General features: G+C 37.3%; 2 protein-coding genes across 2 annotated transcripts in view; one reads left to right on the top strand and one right to left on the bottom strand.

Moving 5' to 3' along the window:
- Nucleotides 1-3853, top strand: part of LOC134531919 (uncharacterized) — a 44633-nt gene extending 40780 nt beyond the window's left edge. Inside the window, exons 20-21 of the mRNA XM_063367961.1 lie at nt 226-369; nt 3119-3853. Of these exons, the coding sequence (XP_063224031.1) occupies nt 226-369; nt 3119-3234 (260 nt within the window). The 3' untranslated portion in view covers nt 3235-3853. The remainder of the gene's footprint in view (nt 1-225; nt 370-3118) is intronic.
- Nucleotides 3854-7618: 3765 nt separating this feature from the next.
- On the bottom strand, nt 7619-22675 carry LOC134531918 (zinc finger protein 704-like). Its single transcript, XM_063367960.1, has 4 exons — nt 22582-22675; nt 19872-20008; nt 15700-15797; nt 7619-13877 (listed from the first exon to the last, which is right to left on the bottom strand). The coding sequence occupies exons 1-4, from the start codon at nt 22668-22670 to the stop codon at nt 13656-13658; spliced, it is 546 nt and encodes a 181-aa protein (XP_063224030.1). The 5' UTR covers nt 22671-22675; the 3' UTR covers nt 7619-13655.
- Nucleotides 22676-23981: the final 1306 nt, after the last annotated feature.

Genomic DNA, 23981 nt, shown 5'->3' with positions numbered 1-23981 from the left:
CCTTTTGTCTGTCGCAATTAACAAAGAAACAAAGCAAGTATTTGAAAAACAAATGTTTTCAGGTATTTTATTTCCAATACCACCGATACCAGTATTGAGTATCTGAAAAAGCCCTATTTGTATTTTTATTACAAAGTTGTGGTTGGGACTCTGTTGAAAATGAACATTCATTGCCTGTCAGATGTTCGAAGGTGGTGGATGACCTGTGTGTTTGGATCGTTGCAGTCGCAAGTGCGGAGATACTGTCGGTGCCAGCCGTGCCTTTGCAAATGGCGGGAGTGACCGGCTCCGCCCGGGCGGAGGGGAGCGAGCCTTCCCTCGACCAGTCCACAGTGCTGCTGTCTGCCGAGGACTCGGCCATGCCCATGAGTGAGCTCCTCTGTATTCTGCTGGCATGCGCACTTTTAACATACTCTTATAGTGTCCAGAGGGTAGGGGTGACGAAGTTGAATAAACGAGGAAGTCTGATGACTGGTGTGATTGGGAGTAAAAAAAAATGTTAAAAAAAATTGGTTGTCTGTAAAGTCGGTTTACGGACGATAGTTTAACGTGACAACGTCATAACAAAACATTGATGAAATGATTGCATACTCTTATGAATAAAATTGAATCATTTTTATTGAATTATCACTATTTTGTATGGATACAAAGAAGGGGTGAAATGAAATCTACAATTTAATTGATAAATTTTCTTTTATTTGCACTCATTAATTCAAATATGTTTATTACTTTAATGAAGATATTATTTTAACTATAACTTTTATACATGTGTGCTATTTAACTTCTTCCAATCTGTGTTATTCTGTTAAGGATAGGACGATGATAGGAAAAGTAGGAAACGAATGGGAGTTTAATGTGCCTCGAAAAAGTCAAATCGATGGTTGTTCCAATCAAATGGAAGTGAGATAGATGCTGCGCAAGCGTACAATGAGCGTAACGGGACACTTTTTCGTGCGTGCAGCCTGCGTTCATCGATTTATTAGACGTCGCGTCAAAAAAAAAGCTTGTAACTCGGTACACTTGATAGAAGTGAAACTTTTATGGTATTTCAAACCTCGACTCGTAAGTATATCCTAATGGGCAAAACGGCAGAGAGAGAAAAAGTGAAAGAATACAATTTTATAAAAAAAAAATTAGTATTAATAGGATTTAAGGAAAGTATTTAAAGGGTGAATCATTGCTCTAAGAGGAGAATGAAAAGAGTCCAGTAAGGTATATAGCACAGTGCTCTCTTTATATCTCTTTGACCACGTATATATTATCTGTCCTTCACATTAGAAATGTTTCACTTCAAAAATTGTAATATCAACCTGGAGGGTAATTGCAATATATATGTAGTCATGATGGTGCGCGAAAATGCACCAATGGAAGTGATTATGCTCGCAGGTCGTATTTAGGTGTTCATCGCAAATTCTGCGATTCCTTGTAGGTCTCCGCGACTGAGATGATTCGAAAAGAGAAACGCGTGCAGTTCGCATACCTCCATTTTCACCAAAGGTGTTATGTTGGCACATCTACTGTTAAGGCTGGTAACTAGAGATGTGATTGGAGAGATATTTTTTAAGCTAACCTCAAACTTTGGAATAGGTAGGCCAATCGTTGCTGGCATCAAAATTTTGATGATGAAGATAAATTCTAAATTTTCGGGTACAGTATTTTTTTACACTCATTTATATATTTTACTTGCAATTCAAATATTTTTTTCTTTATAGTCTATTGTTTTAACATACCTACGTACTTTGTTTTATAACACAGTATGTTTTGTTTGCATGCATTGTTTGTATTGGAGTTGGCCTTTAACATACAAACTGCTAAAAATCTTAAAATTCCATTCTGCAAAAATCAGTACCACCTATGTATGAAAGGAACTAAAAGACACCATATTGTTTCTACTGTGTTGGTGCCATAACAGTTTGTTTCATTATTAGTTAATATTTATTCTTTGTTTAAGCAGAGACCATGCATAAAAAAATTTGAAACAGCCAGTCACTATGAACTTCAGGTATTATAATTAACTACTATATATCTTAACGAAAACAAAAATTAACCAAATAAATTATAGCCTAACTATTGTTTAAACTAATATGGCATCTTCGGTTGCCATCACTCCCAAACTTCATTGTAAACTATACTTTGTGACATGTTTATTTATTTATTTATTTATTTATTTATTTATTTATTTTATTTATCGTCTTTATTGGTGGCGAAGTTAAGGCCTTTTCTTACACTTAACCACTTTTCTGCAATTACATCAAAGATTTGAATATTAAAAACTAAGCATGATATAGACTAAATATTAAGAGAACAAATTAAAATTTTAACTTAATGTTCAAAAAAAAAATATATATATATATATATATATATATATATATATATTATATTTTGTGCTTTATTGCATCTCAAGACGTTGGTCACATTGAAATAATGTGTTTGTTTACCTTTCCCGCATGATAAACATATCACTACATGAGGTAACAGAAACGTACAAAAATTACCCGGCACCGAAACCCAAATATTTGAAAAGTCAGTTTTGGGGTCAGGTAATTTAAAGTAACCATAATCGGAAGTAAAAAAATTGGGGAACGTCGTAGTCCTACCTGCCACCCGTTAAATGTATGCCCTGTTGTTCGCAAACAGCCTGTCTATAATTGATAATTCTACAAAATCGCTAATCCGGCATGGCCATGGTCCTGAACATTCCGGATTAAATCCCTTTTACTGTGTTTACCATCGAACGGTACCGCTCCCTTGTTCTAAAGTTGAATCCATGCTTCCACCGGAGGACCACGCAAGTAATTGCGACTGATGTAAGTCCACGGAATTGTCCATACACACGTCACCACACCAGTCCTACATCCCACAACACGTATTGTGTGCACGGCACACCCATTGTTCCCGGTAATCTTCAACCAACCACCGAAGTTACTCCAAAGTTCCGCACATAACGAACTCTCTAAAAACACGAACCGAACAGACAAAAAATGGCGCCTGGTAACGGTATTCTTCCACAGTCAGTGTCACCAACAACTCAAAGTTAAATTACCTCCTAACATCATTTATAGACTAGTTTATACGAAACATACTGTATCTTCTTTCTTTTTTTTTTTCCTGGCTACAGGTGCGTACATCCTGGAAGAGGGCTCCGTGATCCAGCCAGAGGCTGGGGAAGGGGGCATCTTGTTGTATGTGCTGGACGCCGTGCCCTCGACGGATGCCTACGAGGAACTGGCCTGAACGCGAGACATACGTGGTTGCAACCTCTGACGAAGCGACTCCCAGCTCTGCTTCCCCGCGGAATGGATACGTGGTGTGTTCTTGCAGCGTCAGAAAGGCTCAAACGTGTATTGTTCAGTCACACTTGTTCAACGTGCATTCGAGGGGTTAAAGAGCAAGTGCTGTGCAAGAGCTGTTACATCTGTGCAAAATAACCATAAGTATCCATTGGCTGAATGGCATAGAATGAAGAAGTAAGCATACTTTGCTAAAATTTAGTATTATGTGCTGCTAAACATTAAAAAATGATTATTTATCATGTTTACAAAATTATTTTTATTTTAGACTGATTTTATATAGGCCCGTATACGACCAGAAGTTGTACAGGAGTATTTGGAATGTCAGTTACGTACTTGTATGTTTTATTCTGTGGTTTTCTTTTTTATTGTTTTAATGTTTTAAATATATCACCCTGTGAATATTCAAGCTTCGATTTTACATATCTTCGCAGTTTTATGAAATCCATTTGTATGTCGGAATTGTTTAATAATTTGTCTGACTGTATATTTGTTAAGGCACATATGCATTCTGTTGTAAAAAAAAACATATATTCTTCAAATAAAGTATGAGTTTATTTGTTTATGTCTTTTATGTATTCTATTAATCCCTTTTTGCTTTTCTTTCATTACAGAAGGAATTATTTGGTTAGTGAGAACATATCTTTGAAATAACTCTGAGTAAATTTTGTAAATAGCTTAATATTTAAGTGTTGTAAATCTGAAACATTTTATCTCTTAATATTAGACATCAATGTATTTTATAACAAACCATGCATCCAGTTAGAATATATGTAGGTAGAATACCAGTATTTAGTTCAAAGGTTAGGTGATTTGTGGTGGATATTGATGTACACTAGAGTCCCGTTATAGCGAGGGGTCACGGTTCCGGGTTTGATCCTCGCTATAACCGAATTGGACAAATTTTGGCCCCCAAAAAATAAAAATAAACCGAAAATAGCATAAAAATTGTGTTTAAACCTGTATAATTGGAAAATAACAGGTTATATTAACGAAATCTTAATTTCTGTGAGCAGATGTGTGAATTCTCTTTAAAACAATACCCTATAAGTACGGATGCGATCACCGATTGCATCAAAATAACCAGAATACCCTACCAAGCCACGTAAGTATAGCATCTCAGCCCGCGGCCGACGCAGCATTGTCCTGCTATCTATCGTCGACGCGGGCTGTCTGCTGGCGGCCATGTTGGTTCGGGATGTTGTAAACAGGTGGTGCTAGTGTAGCGCGACGATTTAATTCCTTACAAAAAAGCAGGAGTGCGGCTGCGGCAACGCACATACGCCTCAAACGTAATAGTCGCTGGAAAACTATACTTTTTTCATTTAAAGAAACCTGTCAACTTTTTTAGAAAATAAATTTGGGATTAAACTCAAACCATCATCACCCCTTTCTCGGATAGATACCCCAACAACTGACCAAAACAAAAGTTACAAGAAAACTGCCCAGCAACGAATCCAGTCGTATTGCGTACGCGTACAGTATGACGTCGCGTAAATAATAATAAATAGAATATAAACAATTAACAATATTTGATAATTAATAGTTTTTGTTAACCAAGAAACAATTAAATCTCATTAGAGCGGCTTTTTAATATTATCTCTTTTAAGATAACCAAAAAAAAACGTGAAAATACGCGATTATAAAAACAAAAACATAGGTACATATTTCTAATTTGTAAAAAAATACTTTCTTACGTTGTTTCTGTTCCAATCTCAAACTTTGTCTACACACGGCACAGATAACTAACGGAAGTTTGATAAAAGAAAGAAAGGATGGGATTCTATTTTTAAGCCACGCACTTAGGTGCCGACTGCACGGCTGAAGAATGTGACGCGTCAACGGCAAGATGTCTAGTGGCATTGAATTCAATGCTAGTGGCGAGCGAGAGGGGTGGAGATAAAGCAGACAAACAACAAAAGCGCGCTACAAGCGATCACGCCGTAAATTCCTCAAAAATACCTCGTTATAGCCGTGTTCTCGCTATTACCGTGCTCGCTATAACGAGATTCTACTGTATTTAAGGAGTGGTTTTTAATGCAACTACACACTTAATTTTTATATCACATATGTGGTTATTAATGGGTTACATTAGTTAGGTTTCATTTTAATTACAATATTGACTTTTTCAAACATACTTTAACAATATTTGTGGACACTTTGGATTAGCTTATTTGGTAACATTTTAGCCAAAAAAAAAAGTAACATTATGTTAACATTAATCAGAATTATGTATATGCTGTTTATTTGACTTTATTTTCCATAACTTCTCCTTAAAATGTTTCCTGTTTTTCACAATGCTTACAATGTATTGCCTACATCATGAAGAAAAAATAAACTTTCAGTAGTTTTGTACAGGCAAACCATACCAGTCATACAGTGTAATAGCAATTTAAAAGTCATCTCACGTTCGGGTGCTTTTGATTTAAACATGAATTTGCACTCACTAACTTTATTTTGATTTTCTTTTCTAAATGATAATTGGACATCATTTCAGCACATTGTAATTTAAACTTGAAAAATTGTTAAATGTTTGTATGTTTGTAATGGTTTAAGTGATAAGCCATTTGGGCCCCATATATTTCATCATTCGACAAAATTATAAAATACTATGCATAATATTAATATTGAGCATTCGTTAAAGCATACGGAACACCTTGATCAACTGAAGCTTTTTTACTATTCAATTTTCTTTCGTCAATAAGTTCATCTCCCCCCCCCCCCCCCCCCAAATCTTCAATTTCTTTGAATATTTTCACTAAATTAGCCTAATGCCTTATGAATTATGATCAGCAATGTTTACACAATTATTTTGGGTGCTTTCTGTTGCTTAGAAGTTTCAGATAACATACCTGTGCAAAACTTGTGATTCAGTTAAATTGCTGTATGAAGTATACACATCTTCAATAGCTTTTAAAAAAATTTTGTTTGGTTTTAAATATAACATTAAACAAGCATGTAAAATTTAATAAAAATAAATTGTAGGTTTAAACCTATGCCAAGAATTTATTACATCTTTTTTAACACAATAAATTTTGTTTGTAAGAAAATATTTATATTCTTTCAATCTTATTTCACACTTGAACAATTTTCTTTTATTTATGTGTTTTTATTTTATAATTTTATTACATTATAATCTAGACAAAAGACAATTTACAACAACACTACTGATAGTTTTGTAATTTTTTTAATATTACTACGTATCCTGGTATGTTGTTACTTGCAATAGTAGTAGTCCACAATGTACATAATGTTCGTACTTGTCATGTCAGCTTTCAAACACAGTAAGGTGTCTTGTTATTTTTACAGTGAAATATATTTTAATCTGACATTCATGGTTCAGCAAAGTCTATAATCCAGCACCAGTTGAGACTTTCTTGGGTGGATTCTGGCCATTAACCTTTGTTGCCAACATTTTTTAGTTCTTTCAGAGTTTATTGTTGCTGAAGCTTTTAATTTCAGTGCAGTTTTTCCTGTCTCCTAGCGGGTTACGTTTCACATTTCTGCATTTGGTATTCTCGTTAGAAACTATATTGACATTCTATAATCCTTCAACATCGTCAATCCAGCACAGTTGTAGTCCTGGAAGTGTGGGAATCAACACCTTTCACTGTGCTATAAAAATCTTGATGAAAATTTGTCTTGAAAATCTGCTTAGGTTGCAATCTAACAGTAGCAGAAATAATATTTTCTGCCTGACTTTGCGTTACAAAAAGAAAATGTGAGTCTTTCTGTCGCCAGAGATGTATAACATCTAATCTCGGTAACGAGCAAATTCGTGTGTTCTCATGTTGCAAACACGCTTATAATATGAAACATGCTGAGAGTGATAAATATACGGAAATTGAGTTATTAACTAAATTTCTGTACTCTAATTTTGTGTATTTTCCGCACCTGCTACTAGTATTCGCTGTCGGAGCAGCTACGTAGACTATATAATCATTTGATTATCAGACCAAAATTTTAAACTGTTTAATGAAACTGCTCTGATAAAAGAAAAAGAACTTAAAACAAATACTGAACCACTGCTTTGGACCTGATTTTCAACAAGGAATTTTATTAAAACACACTATGTTGTTAAAATTCATTTAAGAGTTAATTCTATAAGGTTTTCCTTTGGCTTTGTGAACTTTGGTTTTCGCCATCCGCCACAGATGGCAGCACGTGGTTGCACTTTTACATTCCTTTACTTCCATTGCATTCACAAAATTATAAAAAAAAAAAAAAAGGATTGTGATAGTTAAAATGTAATAGGAGGAATTAAGGTGCGAGAGTTTGCTAATTAAAAATTGAATAATAAAAGGGAGGAAAAAAAACATACACATTACTTGAAAGTCAAAATTTATTTTAATATCAGTTTTGTCTGCACATTTGAATATTCTATTTGCATGCATCACACTAACATACAAGAGACACATGAGGGTATTTTACGATACATGGGTTAATAGCAAGAAGAAACAGTCACATTGATGAGTAAAAAATATTTGTGAAAAAGTTTTAGTGCAAATGTTTTACTTTGCATTCTATTTTATAGGCATCTACGGTACCACTGATTACAACACCGCAGAGAAGGCATGTTATAACTTTTTTCTCTCGCTTTGTCATAAAAAAATAGTTTTAAAAAAAATTCTGAAATGCTTGCAAGTTATAATTTTTTAAAAGAAAATATGTAATATTTTATTTGAATAAGTGACTGTTTTGTATTACTAACAATCAAATGTACATAATACGTATTGATTTTGGCAGGAATAAGATTTACAGTAGTAGAAATCCAGAGGTTTTTTCTTTCAGCATTGCCATTAATTAATCTGCTTTATGCACTTGGTTATTACTTATTTTCTATAGTCAGTGGTTGTGACAGTAATACTTTAATAATCTTATTGTATGGTTCCGCAATCATTGTTATGCAGTGCCACATGTAAACTATGCTAAAGCTTAAGGTATATTTATTAATGCACTTTGTCACAATTGTGCGGCCAAGCTAAAATTTTTGTGTATCTTAACTAAAATTTAGGGATGAATTTCAAAACATAATTTTTTCTTTACTGTTGCAATGAGCATCATGAGTTGGAACTCTGAATCTAGTGCATAAGATGGCAAGATAACTTGGATTCTGCATTTGGTAACAGACTTGGAAGTAAAGTTAGCCATTACAAAGTTAGGTTTTGCCCTTTGCCCCCTTAATTTAAGTGATAATAATGACTTTATCAACTAGGATACAAATACTTAACAAGAATTAAAATATACTTCAGGTAAATACATATATACTATTTAAACTCAATAAATATATTAACATGATTTATCACAATAATTATTTCATTTTTTTACAAATGAGTCAGTTCAAAAATCTGTAAAAAAAATTATGAGACAGCTTTTTTTTTCTCTTCGGCTGGCATCAATCTTTTGCACGCACACAGATCAAAAAGCATTCTCACAGGCACTCAAGAAATCTTGAACAAGATATATTATAACTCTTTATTTTTGTGTGTGTGTTCAGGCAGTCACATACACAACTATGTATTATTGCACTATCCATGGGATACATAGGTGGTTAGTTCATTTTACTGAGCGTAGTTTTTTTTTTTGTTGTAAAACTTGGTATGTTTAATGTCAAGAGCAGCGGATGATTAAACAAATAACCCAACAATGAGCCTTGATGCACATTTGTTTAAAGGTTTGGGGGAAAAAAATAATCAGTTCTCCCCCCCTCCCCCACCAGTCCCCAAATTTCCCCTTCTTTATTTTTCAAGTTTTCAGCTATATTATTTTGGCATTTTAACACTAGTGATTGGAAGAGCTCTGTCACTCGTTTAAATGATGTTTCTGCTTAAGTACCAGGCAACATTTAAGTAAAGTTATAAGCTTCTTGGCACAAATGTTTTCCGAAAGATAGTTTCAAGCGCTCTTAGTTATTGCAGAACTAATTACATACTTACAGCCCCACGTGTGAAAGACTTACATATCTTTAATATGTTGAATATCATATCAGACTGCAGATTGCACTAGTGTGCTGAAGTTAAACAAATTAAGACAATTCATGCTACAGTTTTGATTAAATTTGACTTCATTTTGAAAGTTTTTTGATGTAAATGTTTTATTAAGGATTATAACTTTGCAAAGTGCAGCTTTGTTTTGTCAGCATATTTTGTAAAACATATGATAAATTAAATTAACTGTTACTATTTTAATTTCCAGAGTTTTCTTAAAAATAATTATTATTAACTTCTATATAAAGTGATGATAACTGTGAATTAGTACTAATATTGTACATAAGTAATTGTGCTTTTTGAGCAATTTTTTTGAGACATTAAATAGATCACACTGAATAATTTGGATGGTTATTTATTTGCAGGCATGATAAGTTTTAAATAATTTTTATAAATGAGAATATATGAAAGCTAATATATGAAACTACATAAAATATGCATTTCTCTTGATAACATTAAAGTACATAATTTGTATAAGAAATATTTCCACCAGAAATTTTGAGGTAGTTACCCATACCTCTACTGAGAATGAAAAATTTTAAATCCTGAAAAAAATCTTTGAAACTACAACTATTGGAACCATAATTTTTTCCTTACTGTATCAAGATCTTTTTTTAATGTAACTGTTCAATATTTCTTGAGAGCACATTAATAAAATGTGACAAAAGTTACCTATGCTTTTTGAAAACAAGGTTTCTACTTTTTTGTTAGCCTTTACAATTTAAACATTTATGATTGTTTTATAAAAATGGACACTTATTTGTTTATTTAAAAAATTAAACCAGTATGCACAGGGAAATAGTTGACAAGTTTTTACTATGTCTGTCACATAATTTATAAAAATTCCTGAGGAATGTCTCAAAAGAGACCACTTCTTTTAACAATACAACAATTTTTCTTTAATGCAGTTTAAAAAATGTTTGAATGTAAATGTATTGCATAAAACATGATGCAATGATATATCACAATTATTACTGTTTTTGTTACATCATGAAAGTTCGTAGAACAACCTTTTATCATTTAGAAAACATATTAAATGCATCAATCATCAGTAAAATAAAACATTAAGTAGAGTAAAAAATGCCATGTTCTGGCACACCCAAGGCTCCAACATTGTGTATCTCTATCTGCGACTACTTTTATCGACGGCAAGCAGTTGATAACTTTGGCGAACTACGCGCAGCTTTAGTTTTACATTCAAACATTTATGCCAACCGATTCCCTGGATACATGAGCATTACCAACATTTCACAGTTACAATACTCTGTACAAAGCACACAGGCTATGCTACTTATCTAAAACGAAAATAAAACATAGCACAACGGACACTGTCTTAACAGCTATGTATTCTAAAATTTAAAATTATTTTATACATTTTATATTAGATATATTTATTTATATATAGTACTGCTAGCAATGAAATTATAAATATTTTTATCTTTACTGTCTACCACATGTACACTCTCTAAAAACATCCATATGTACGTATTCATCAATTTGCAAAGGCTTTTATTATTTTATTTCCCAAAATACTAAATCACCTAGTATTTTTTGATAGTTCTAATAGAACAATTTGAGGTTATCCTTTACATTCAACATTGAGCTGCCTAATGCAGCTTAGAAGTTGCCCATTAGTCTACCGTTTGTTTTACGACTTCCAACTTTGTTCTTTGGTCTGTGTTTTGGAATGATTTCCTGGGTGACTGAAAAATGGTTGCGTACTGGCATTTTCAAAATTACAAAGTTATGTATCGAAATTTATGTTCTCGCTCATATGTTTTTCATAAAGAAATTTATGAATGATGTTGGGGATGAAGTAAATGTGCATGAACAGCCAGTAACATGCATTATGCATAAGCTGGTGATAGACCAAAGAACTCAGTGTCTACGTAAGTTCCTTGTCGGAAACCATTTCAATGCCCACATATTATCTTTAGTTCTTGTCATTGAGCTTAAATTGTACTCTCATTATATTTTTTGTGTCTTGAATGACTTTTGACGAAAAGCATGGATAATATAATGGTGTGCTCATAAAAAAATAGTTCAGCTTTTTTTGTTCCATCTTGAATTTACTTTCTAACAATAAATTTGGAAGAAAAAGTAACTTATGGTATGTACAGTCTATATATAATTATGTTTGCAGCTTTTAAGTGGAATAATGTTTGCTGAGAGTCATGCTAATATATTATGATTGTACTAAACTTTGTTTTTGATACATTAATGGGTTGGCATTACATTTCCATGCCAAAGATAAAAACCTTATAAACCACTACTCTGAACCTACTATGTACTATACTGCCCTGTGATGTTCATTTCCCATTTATAAAAATATATTAACTATTAATTAGTTTTTCTTGGACATGTTTTTTTTCCATTTTTTAATGGTTTGAATATAATAAGAACAAACATGCAGTTAAGAAAAAACTTTTTTGTTTTATTGTAACAATGTTATTGAAACTTTTATTTTTATATATTAGATTTTCTTCACTTCAGTAACATAGACTGTTTATCACGCTTCATAAGTTTTTGTTAACGTCATCGTTACGTTTATAATTTTATTTTACATAATTTTTTTTTTTTTCAATTATATCGCAATGAAAATAAATAGCAGGTACCACAGTAACTTGGAAATGTATAACAAACAAGATGGAACTTACAAGCCTTATCTGTGCAGAGCACGGCCTATCACTTATCCACTGCTTGCGTCTGAGATCTGACTTGCACCTGCAGGTACTTAGCTACTCATAAGTGTTGCATATTCTTATTTTCTACACTTTCTGGCTATTGACTGTACAGTAATGTTGGGTAATTAGAAAACATTAATACAAGAATAAAATCCACATAATAATAAATGTATTTCATAGTAAATATGGTAATTCTATAATTAAAGCTATTTGTTCATAAATGTTATTACTTTTCTGTGAAAATACATATGCAAATTTTTTACAATTTTAGTTCATGTTTTTATTTTTCGTAAAAAAAATTAAAAATAATTGTTTTTATTATATTCAACATTTTCTCCAGTTGCTTGGACCCTAATTCATTTGAATAAAAATATAAATTTCTTGAATAAATATAATTTGAAATTATTTCTACTTTTTTTTTCAGTTTTTATCCATAAATACATTTAAATTTGGAACATGCAGTATAAACACACTAACAAATATCTCATACAAGTCCCATTTCTTCATTTTTGCTTATAATTTATTTTTGAGATCTTGCAGTACTGGTGCTTTCATTAGGCACATCTTTTTAGCATTTTCTTAAACTATGCCAATTTTCAACTTCAGTATGTACAAATAATAGAACACTGTAATACATCTTAAGATGTTATAACTTATTGCTATAAACTTTTGCTTCTGATTATTTTTTTTCTTTCAGAAATTAAAAAATAAAAATTATGGGAACAAAAATATATCAACTAGCGCTTTATCAGTACACATTATTTACAACTACTTTGGATGAGGTAAAACATTTGGTGGCAGTAGTAGGTCAAAAACGTACATTCTTTAAAGTCCAGCAGTACTTTCACCTTTACTGTATTGCAATAAATTGCTTTCAGGCATTGAATCATCTGTTTGATGTATAAATCAATGTCTGTTTTTTTTTTTTTTTTTTTTCCAGAGTATATGATGTGCCTTTTAACTTAAAACTCAGGTCACACTTCGATCACAAAATTTGTCTCCAAAGGGAGAACGTGATCAAAGCGCAAGTAGTCACACGTCAATTCTTATCCATGCGACAGGTGCGCACATCTAGTTCGGTGTGTTCTCACACTCGTGTCCGACCTGTACGCGATTGGTCGATAGCTTGAACTCTGCGTCTCGTGACTTGCGCTCTTCCTCGCCAAACCCACCAACAAAGAACACAGTTCGGATATCAACAGATTGCGAATTTTGGAAGAGAACTGGAATTTCACATCCATCGTCGCATTGGTCTTCGCTGTTTGCTGAAGGATACAAATGGAGCACATGATTTTATTTTTTTTAATTGGTTCCTCGAAAAAACTACGAACAAAAAGTGACGATCAAGTCTGCTGTAAGAAACTAACAGTTAAGGAAGGGTGACAAAAATTATCACAGAGCAATAGTCAACTTCAAGCTACGTCTTTTCTTTTTAAACCCATGAGCGACGCACTCAAAAGGCAGCGATAAAAAGCCAACTTCAGTAACTCTGTTCGAACAGTGGCGTCACGTCGTGGGTAAGGGAACCGCTCGAGTCAAACTTCCACGGGTTACGCAACTCCACTGGCCTCCCTTATTGCCTGCTGATGTGACGGGTTTTTCCATCGCGCGTGAAAGAGAGAGGGTGTGCTGCTAATACTATCGCGGTATCTCTCCGTGAGTTTGACAGCCGCCGAGAGCTCGAGGGACGCAGCCTAGTCGTTGAACCTGGAGCACGCCTTCTTCCACTTGCACTGCGTGCACCAGTTGTCGCGGTGGTCCATGCCGTACACCTTGCGGCACTTCTTGGTGTCTCCCCGGGACCGGCGCGTGGGGCTGCCGGGGGACTTGCTGGGGGCGGACAGCGACAGCAGCGACGCCCCTCCCTGCTGCAGGTGGTGCCGCGAGCTCAGCTTCAGGTGCTTCTGGGGCGAGCTCTGCAACGTGCCACACAGTTAGTACTTTCGTGCTAGATCTAGTACTTTTTCAGTGGTCGAGTACATTTACGCTCAGATCTAGTACATTTTTTTTCTTTAATATAATCATATTACAGTAACTCCTATATGTTTTATTATCAAGCGTAATTATTTTTAAAAAACTATGGAATGTATGCGTGTGTGTGTGTGTGGTGTGATGTTTCAGTTTGAGCGTTGCGATGTCATAATAACTTCCTAAATTGTTAAAAAAACCATAACAAATTATAATTTAATACTTTTTTCTCGCCTAAGTTGGTACGAAATATTTTTTTCACTTGTGGACACCTTGGTGCCACACAGACGTCAGCCTGCTCTCCAGGGCTCTGGCCCGCAATTCCATTTATAACAAGTACAGCAGAGGTACCAGTGTGAAATAATATGTATTGTTCGGTTGAAATAAAGGTTGCATCATTTTTACTGCTTAATTTTATTTTTGGATTTTAGAACAAAATAAAGTAGTGAAGTTAAAAACAAACCAAAGCTATCAAAACCAGGACAATTGAATTTTGAAATGAATCACTCAACAAAGTCTGTTTTTTCGAATTAATATTCAACACACATGGCAAAAAAAAAAATTAACTAAAGACAAATAGAAATAAATAATGTATTCAATATAATTTTTTTGAAAGAATGAAATAGTTTTCTTAAAATTTTTTAAGATTTTCTTTTTTTTTGTTTAAAAAAGAAAGCTTTTGCAGGCCGCCAGTTGGAACCCCTTGAATTAGGACTTAACATATCCTTATTGATGAGATCAGAGCATTGATGGAATTGATGGGTGGGGGGAAACAGGATAATAACAAGAAAATATCTGCCAAGTTTCCAGCTGCCAGAAAATGAGAGTTTCACCCCCGCCAGGAATCGAACCTGGATCGCTTGTAGGGAAGACAGTAATCCAACCACTCAAACAACCATGGACCTTTCTACATTCATGTATTATAAACAAAAAAACACATAAGGACAAGGCTAGTGTTTTGTTGACACTGTAAAGACAAGATGCTAATTGGCTCATTAGATATCTGATTTTTTATTGGGTAGTTGGCCCTTCCTATTATATTATTTTATGATTCGAAAAATTATAAAAATTTAATACGAGCTAAAGAAATTGGTTGTATGGATATAAGGTAAATAAAAGGGTGTTCACAATCTGGGAAGTCAGGGGAAATTCAGGAAAGTTGGAATTGATCAGGAAAAGTATGGGAAATTACTTGAAATTCAGAAAGAGTCGTGGATTTCCTTAAGCTAATACTTTGAGGAGAAAATGTCATGTTTCAGTCTGCCATCACCCAGATTCTGAAAGCAACTTTTTTTTTTATATGAGGATATAGTGCATAGTCATGCACACTGTAAAATGGCGAGTGAAAGGCTTTGTTAGAAATAAAGAAAGTGGAAAGAACTAGGCCAACTATGGGGATGGTGAAAACTGTCAGTAGAGATTTATCGAGAGGGTTTATAAACAGCAGACATGCAGACGTGCAAATATTTACTATGAAAATTTACTGGTGGCCTCAATGTGCTCCAAGCCAGACTATTTTTTTATTTTGTTCAGAAAATTACAACATAGGTGAATTACTTTTAAAAAAAAATAATAAGTAAGGGATATTTTTAAATTTTGGTCAGGGAAAGTCAGGGAGATTTTATTAAAGATCTGTGTGGACATCCCGAATATGCATTCAACAGTACGGGAGATTTAAGAACCTTAAACTGATGTGTGTTGGTGTTGCATTGATCAGTAAATCGTCTACAGTTAGAACTGTTTTGCTGGCAGCAAAAAAAAATTACTCACAGGAGAAGTTGTTGACGATCCCCAGGAAACTCCTCCCAGTGGTGTGTTCACAGGACTTTCATGAAATATACTCTTTATTTGTTTCTGGTACTCCGGATCTGGGAACAGAAAAACATTACTCACTTGATGCACTCTTTGAATGATCCTTGCAATGGTAAAGATTGTTTTAGAATTTTTTTTTTTTTTTTTTGACATATGCTACTGCTGTTTACATTGGTATGTCATAGGAAACCTCAACAAAGGACAAAAAAAAAGAGATTAATTTAAAACATACACAAAACAAACCAAAATCAGCCAATGTCAAAAGTAAAAAAACAAAAAAAACCACGGAAAACATTAAATTCAATAGAATTTTTTATTGTGTGTTTGCATATTCATCTCTTTTATTTTGTCCGTTATTGAGGTTTCTTATGCCATACAGTGTAACAAGGTATGACCTACGTCCAAAACAAAATTCCTATTTTACTCATGTGGTTACTCAAGCAACAGGGTCTTTTTAAGAGTATTATGATACATTCATCATCGGTTACACTTTCGAAATTAAATCTGGGTTCAAGCAATCTCAGGAAGCACATGATTTTTTTTTTACAGTATTGATGTGTCTGATTAAATACTAGTTTTGGAATCGGGTGTATTATTCTGAAGCTCTACACTTATTTTGACTGCTTTGGTTAGGCGGGCCATTAAGACTCTGTCTCTCAGAAGCCATTCCTCCACCCCCCCCCCCCCCCCAATACTATAATTTAAATTCTTTTCCTGTAAATCTATTATGAAATATATCTTGCAGTTTGTTGTCTCGACGTAAAATTTTGCCATCACACATTTTAAAAGTGTTGTTTGTGAACTGTAAAATGTTAAGCAAGTAAATAATAATTATGAATGTTTGGATGACTATTTACCACAAATATACAACATTAAGTTAATATCTGGTGCACCAAAGGTTATGGCGAAACATAAAGTGCAACAGAGCTATCGTGATGGATTTACACAAATAGCCCCTTATATTCAAAAATTAAAATATAGTAGCACTTTTGTATGCGTTAATTCAAGCTGCGGAAAACTTAAAACAAATGAACTTCCAGTGAGTAGTGACAGAATATTTACCTGATTTTTCATAAATATTAAGCAACATGCAATGTATAGGACTATCTGTTAACAACTATTTGCAACCAATTACAAAATGCAATGTTTGCGTAGTGTACAATCTGAAAAAAATGGTCCTAGATAAAAAAAAAAAGTGGTATAAAACTGCAAAAACTCAACACTATGTGTGAGACCCAACTATCAAGAGCTCATTTCACAAGTGTACAAGTCTTGTAAAAACTGTAATAAATACTAACAAGTAAAAGTTTTGGGGTGTGTGTGATAAGTGTAGTAGTTTGGTAAACATTTGTAATGTACAAGATTTAGTAACATAACTTCATGTGTATTGGTAACAGTTAATATTGTTTAGTTGCAGCATAAATTTGTTTATGATTGTAGTTCATGTGTATTTTTCATTTAAACTCAATTAGGACAAAACTAGGCACAACATTTTTTCTAGGAGGTAGGTAGGTCAGCTACAATTTTGTGAGTTACAACTGTCAAAAACCCACATTTGTTAGGTAGGTAGCCAACAAGTAAATCAGTCATTAACTTAACACAAAAATCACTTGTCTTTATAAGTTTACGAGAGTGCTTTTGTGAAACACTGATAACTATATTTTAACAAACTTTTAAAATTTACTTTCAAGTTAAAAACTTAAACTTTTGTGAATTTGCCCACAGATTTATTTGTGTACAGTACCCTTAAAAAGTTTAGGAACATTACTAAATTTGTACAAAACAGACCTTTCTTTATACATTTAGTGCATTCTTTTTTAATACACCTTCGTGGGGAGGAAGGAAAGCACCTTCGTGGGGAGGAAGGAACGCACCTTCGTGGGGAGGAAGGAACGCACCTTCGTGGGGAGGAAGGAACGCACCTTCGTGGGGAGGAAGGAACACACCTTCGTCGGAAGGAAGGAACACACCTTCACGGGGAGGAAGGAACGCACCTTCGTGGGGAGGAAGGAACGCACCTTCGTGGGGAGGAAGGAACACACCTTCGTGGGGAGGAAGGAACACACCTTCACGGGGAGGAAGGAACACACCTTCACGGGGAGGAAGGAACGCACCTTCGTGGGGAGGAAGGAACGCACCTTCGTGGGGAGGAAGGAACACACCTTCGTGGGGAGGAAGGAACACACCTTCACGGGGAGGAAGGAACGCACCTTCGTGGGGAGGAAGGAACGCACCTTCGTGGGGAGGAAGGAACACACCTTCGTGGGGAGGAAGGAACACACCTTCACGGGGAGGAAGGAACGCACCTTCGTGGGGAGGAAGGAACGCACCTTCGTGGGGAGGAAGGAACACACCTTCGTGGGGAGGAAGGAACACACCTTCGTGGGGAGGAAGGAACGCACCTTCGTGGGGAGGAAGGAACGCACCTTCGTGGGGAGGAAGGAACGCACCTTCGTGGGGAGAAAGGAACACACCTTCGTGGGGAGGAAGGAACACACCTTCGTGGGGAGGAAGGAACGCACCTTCGTGGGGAGGAAGGAACGCACCTTCGTGGGGAGGAAGGAACGCACCTTCGTGGAGAGGAAGGAACGCACCTTCGTGGGGAGGAAGGAACGCACCTTCGTGGGGAGGAAGGAACGCACCTTCGTGGGGAGGAAGGAACGCACCTTCGTGGGGAGGAAGGAACGCACCTTCGTGGGGAGGAAGGAACGCACCTTCGTGGGGAGAAAGGAACCCACCTTCGTGGGGAGGAAGGAACACACCTTCGTGGGGAGGAAGGAACGCACCTTCGTGGGGAGGAAGGAACGCACCTTCGTGGGGAGGAAGGAACGCACCTTCGTGGGGAGGAAGGAACGCACCTTCGTGGGGAGGAAGGAACACACCTTCGTGCGGAGGAAGGAACGCACCTTCGTGGGGAGGAAGGAACGCACCTTCGTGGGGAGGAAGGAACGCACCTTCGTGGGGAGGAAGGAACGCACCTTCGTGGGGAGGAAGGAACACACCTTCGTGGGGAGGAAGGAACGCACCTTCGTGGGGAGGAAGGAACGCACCTTCGTGGGGAGGAAGGAACGCACCTTCGTGGGGAGGAAGGAACACACCTTCGTGGGGAGGAAGGAACGCACCTTCGTGGGGAGGAAGGAACGCACCTTCGTGGGGAGGAAGGAACGCACCTTCGTGGGGAGGAAGGAACGCACCTTCGTGGGGAGAAAGGAACACACCTTCGTGGGGAGGAAGGAACGCACCTTCGTGGGGAGGAAGGAACGCACCTTCGTGGGGAGGAAGCAACGCACCTTCGTGGGGAGGAAGGAACGCACCTTCGTGGGGAGAAAGGAACGCACCTTCGTGGGGAGGAAGGAACGCACCTTCGTGGGGAGGAAGGAACACACCTTCGTGGGGAGGAAGGAACGCACCTTCGTGGGGAGGAAGGAACGCACCTTCGTGGGGAGAAAGGAACGCACCTTCGTGGGGAGGAAGGAACGCACCTTCGTGGGGAGAAAGGAACACACCTTCGTGGGGAGGAAGGAACGCACCTTCGTGGGGAGGAAGGAACACACCTTCGTGGGGAGAAAGGAACACACCTTCGTGGGGAGGAAGGAACACACCTTCGTGGGGAGGAAGGAACGCACCTTCGTGGGGAGGAAGGAACGCACCTTCGTGGGGAGGAAGGAACGCACCTTCGTGGGGAGGAAGGAACGCACCTTCGTGGGGAGGAAGGAACACACCTTCGTGGGGAGGAAGGAACGCACCTTCGTGGGGAGGAAGGAACGCACCTTCGTGGGGAGAAAGGAACACACCTTCGTGGGGAGGAAGGAACACACCTTCGTGGGGAGGAAGGAACGCACCTTCGTGGGGAGGAAGGAACGCACCTTCGTGGGGAGAAAGGAACACACCTTCGTGGGGAGGAAGGAACACACCTTCGTGGGGAGGAAGGAACGCACCTTCGTGGGGAGGAAGGAACGCACCTTCGTGGGGAGGAAGGAACGCACCTTCGTGGGGAGAAAGGAACACACCTTCGTGGGGAGGAAGGAACACACCTTCGTGGGGAGGAAGGAACGCACCTTCGTGGGGAGGAAGGAACGCACCTTCGTGGGGAGGAAGGAACGCACCTTCGTGGGGAGGAAGGAACGCACCTTCGTGGGGAGGCCGGGCCATGTCGCGGTGGGACAGGGTCGGCGGTGACGACGTGAGTGGTCCCTGCTCCACCTCCATGTAGTAGAACTCCTCCTCGTGGTCGCTCAGCTCGCTGTCATCCACGTTCTTGCGCGGCCTGTGCAGACACAACGGTCAAACAGCGGTCAGTATACGCGCACCTTCGGCACGTCTTGCCATGGACGCTGTTTGTCATGAAGCCGAGCAGCCAGTGGCGTAGCCAGGATTTGTGTATGGGGGTGTTAAGAAGTATGCTCCCCCCCCCCCCCCCGCCCCACTGTATTAAAGTGGGTTGGCCCAGGGTCCTCCCCCGAATTAATTTGGATTTTAAGGTGTAAAATAGTGCTATATTAGCAGTTTTCGGTACTTAAATTTAAATATTGTAATGGTAAAAATTTTATTAATTTTTAATATTAAATTTGTTTGAGTAATGAATAAGAAATTTAATTAAAGATTTGGTGCTAAGGAAGGGGGGGGGGGGGATTGAACCCCTAACCCCCCCCCCCCCCCCTCCTCCCGGCTACGCCCCTGCGAGCAGCATCCAATGCAATGCCAGCGGGTAGGATAAGAGGAAAAAAAAATTCTCCCCCTACGCACCGACTGCTAGAAAATACTTCCTGTGAGAACTGGAACTGGCTATGGTATCAGAGCACTGAGCTCATACCTTCTAGGGCTATGGTATTTCCTCTCTCGGGCCACAACCTTTGTAAATTCACGTCAAAAGAATTAAAAAATTAACCAGTAGCACTAAAATAATGTAAAATGTAGCATTTTCACAACAAAAAAAAAATTTAACCAACTTAAAACGTCAGATGCAACCTGGAGTAAATGATTTTTTTATTTTGTTTTCTCTCAGGTTCCTTTTTCAGTTCTGAAGAGTGATTGCCTCCATTTACCCCCCCCCCCCCCTTCTCAATCCAGTAGTGACAATATTCGCTAGTTCATTCATGACACCTGCTTTTTCTCTCCTGCGAAGGTCAGAGTTGGGTCCGCCATTATTCCCAGCAAGGGCAATGTTAAGGTTCTGGTTTTAATATTTTTTTTGTATAACTTATTTGGTTTTAATTGCATTGCAAGGGCTTATTCAGGATGGGACAAGGTGAGAAGCTGATTTCCTTCCGAAGTGGAAAAAATTCAAACCAGCAAGAAGTTGTGGTTAGAGATAATACGTAACTAATCCTCAAAAAATATAATAATTGTTAAAAAAAATATTTATTTTAAATAAATGTGGTACTTCCTTTTGTTATTGTTAATTCTTGTATGACACCATAGACCCTCCTCCCCCAAAAAATGGTTGAATTCTAAAAAAACAATTGCTTTGCCCCGTTCCCCCCTTCTGTTTGTGATGGATGCACCCTTGTTTATTGTTTTAGTATGTAATAAATGTAATATTTAATGATGTATTCATAGTGAAAAAAGTTGTTCATCACATACCCAACTATAAAACAGTCTAGGGCTGAATTTGGAAGTGAATAAATATATAATACAATAAATAAATGAATAAATTAAAGAACGAGATGTCTCAAAGTAATTTCATGTGTGAACAAACAGCTTTTATATATATTTATATGCATGCATCATGTTTAATATAAACATAATGTAAATTTGTAATATGTAGATTTTAAAATTATTGCATTATTATTACATTTCTCAACATAATTTACAATCAACAGTCAGAAAGAGAAGAAAATTATAATACAAAAAGTGTAAAAAAACTTAAGTATCTGCAGGTGGCTGTCATTTTTGTTCCTCTAGTATTGCAAACACTAGCTTGGAAGTAGCCCAAATAGAGAACATTATGCCATCCAATAATAGTTTCTCGGCTGTTAAGAATTTCGGAGGAGCTCTCCATTTTCTGCTGTAATTTAAAAATTTAAGATTTTTATCCAAATTATTGGCATGACATAAAAAAAATACATAGTCTGTAGCTGCTAGGAGAAAATAACTGATCACATCATGTTGCAACTACAATCAAGGCCATCGAGAGGGTGGTGCAAGGAGGGAGGGGATGAAGGAGCAACATTACTAGTGTCGATTGAGTTTCAATATGATTTTTTTTTAATTTTTTTTTTTTTAATGTTTGAGGTTACCTTGGGAGTAGGGGGAAATAAAAACTTTATTGCTGATGCAATTTTCATTCCGAATCTTATATATGCAATACAGACAGGTCAATTTTAATAATTATGGACATTGTAACGTTAACAGTCTTTATAATTTTTTTTTTTTTTTAAATTGTGGAATTTGAAAAGTTGTGCATTAAATAATTGACTGGGGCGGGGGGAGGGGGGGGGGAAGGTCCCGACAAAATTATTTGCTGTCGCAGACACGTGTCAGGTGCAGCTGGTAGCGCGATGCGATACTATCCAAGTGTTCATCTCATCCTCCACTGACGCGCGGTTCATATAAAGAAGACTGGAAACCTCACTCACCCAATGGCGGCTTCACGATGACTTTTCGTTGAGAGGCTATCGCACAAAGAAAGGTCGTAGTTGCAAAAAAATGATGAAAGTGGTCAGATATTGGCCTTGGAAAATTATTTACAAATTACAGGTTTCAAATACAGAATTTAAGTACCTATCTCCATGCAAATTTTGATGAGATAAAAGTTTAACATATGAAATTGCATATTTAAGTAAGCATAAATATACACTAATCAATAATATTGGTCTCGGGAGGGGCGCTCGCACTCACCCGAGATGCACCTTGCGGACGTGCGCCTCGATGGTGACGCAGTTGTTGGTGACCACACCGCAGCCCGGCCAGGTGCACTGGAACACCATGCGGCTCGCCTGGAACACCACAGGAACAAGGTTCTCACCTCACGCTGCGCCGGAGACAACACGCCAAGTCTCAGCGACCCGACATCACGTCCCAAGCACGTTTCCGCTCACTCAACCAGTGGCAGATTGACACATTTTCAAGGTACAGGCTGTAAAGTTTTTGCCGCCCTTGCCTCTACAATTTTCATGTCCTACAATCCAACGATTTCGTTGAAATTGCACGTAAAATAAATTTGTGTATATTTTTGAGCTAATCAAAGCGCAATCATGTACGATTAATGAGGCGGGCTAATGCATGCTACTTACACAAGAATGTACATTTGGTAAACATGAATAAATAATCTTTATTGCGCTTGCAAACAGTTAAAAATAATCAACTCAGTCAAGTTGTAAAAGTTCGTTACAATACCTTTTTGCGCGATTTTTTTGTTGACAAAATCATCGATGATATCGTCGTAAGTAATCTTGTTCATTATATACAAACCATCCAGTTCGCAGACTCCAACTAGTAGTAGGACTGGCATGTATGGGTTGATAGTGGGAAGAGAGAAATACATTTTCTATAATTTCGCTCTTTTCACTCACTCAAAGTGTGGGCAGAGGACGCAGAGGCCGATTACTGGTTTGGGGGGCGGCGAACTAGCTGTTTCACTCTAGAATATGGAAGTTTGCTACACGGATTCACGGAACGTACAATGACAAGGGAGAGGGGAAAATCATCGGTAAAATTTGTTGCAGACTTATATCTGTAAAACATCAGAAAACAGAAAACCGTCATGCAGAAATCTTTTTGATTTCTATGAGGTAGCAAAAAAAAAATCGGTCCCCAAATTTGCCGTCCCAAAAATCTGCCGCCCTAGGCTCAAGCCTACTCAGCCTGCAGGTAAATCCACCACTGCACTCAACTTTACTGTATAGGTTAAGGAGATCCCACCTAAGTAAAGTTCCTGCGTAATTACGTTAGGGGCATGCACATATTTCGCGAAAATTTTCCGAGACTAGCTGAGTGTTAAAACACTGTAACATCGTACATGTCTACTGTTACAACACCAATCAGTAGGGATAGGAAAAATTCGCGGGTTCATTTCGCGACAGGCTAAAATACAAATAGTTACACCTCAGTGCTGCCTCTGCTATTGGCTCACAACTCACCTGGATGACTCTGGGCCAATTAGAAACGCCCGACCAAAGCTTTATCGAATCACAGGCTGCTACGTTGGGACGTCTCACAAGACGGCAGCCAATGGGTGGGTAGCATTTGACCGAGTGTACGTAGAACTATGGAGTTCATCCTGTAGGTCATTGAACCCG

The sequence above is a fragment of the Bacillus rossius genome, chromosome 5 (assembly GCF_032445375.1).
Source record: "Bacillus rossius redtenbacheri isolate Brsri chromosome 5, Brsri_v3, whole genome shotgun sequence".
In the NCBI taxonomy this organism is placed as follows: domain Eukaryota; kingdom Metazoa; phylum Arthropoda; class Insecta; order Phasmatodea; family Bacillidae; genus Bacillus; species Bacillus rossius.
The sequence above is the reverse complement of the archived record's forward strand: the minus strand, read 5'-3'. Positions and strand labels throughout refer to the sequence as shown.

Coding starts and splice junctions, on each gene's coding strand:
- LOC134531918 (XM_063367960.1), bottom strand. CDS start 22,670: ATGGTGTTCCAGTGCACCTGGCCGGGCTGCGGTGTGGTCACCAACAAC. Junction 20,009..22,581: donor GTCCGCAAGGTGCATCTCGG/GTGAGTGCGAGC, acceptor GTGTCTGCACAG/GCCGCGCAAGAACGTGGATG. Junction 13,878..15,699: donor GATCGTCAACAACTTCTCCT/GTGAGTAATTTT, acceptor GGCACGTTGCAG/AGCTCGCCCCAGAAGCACCT.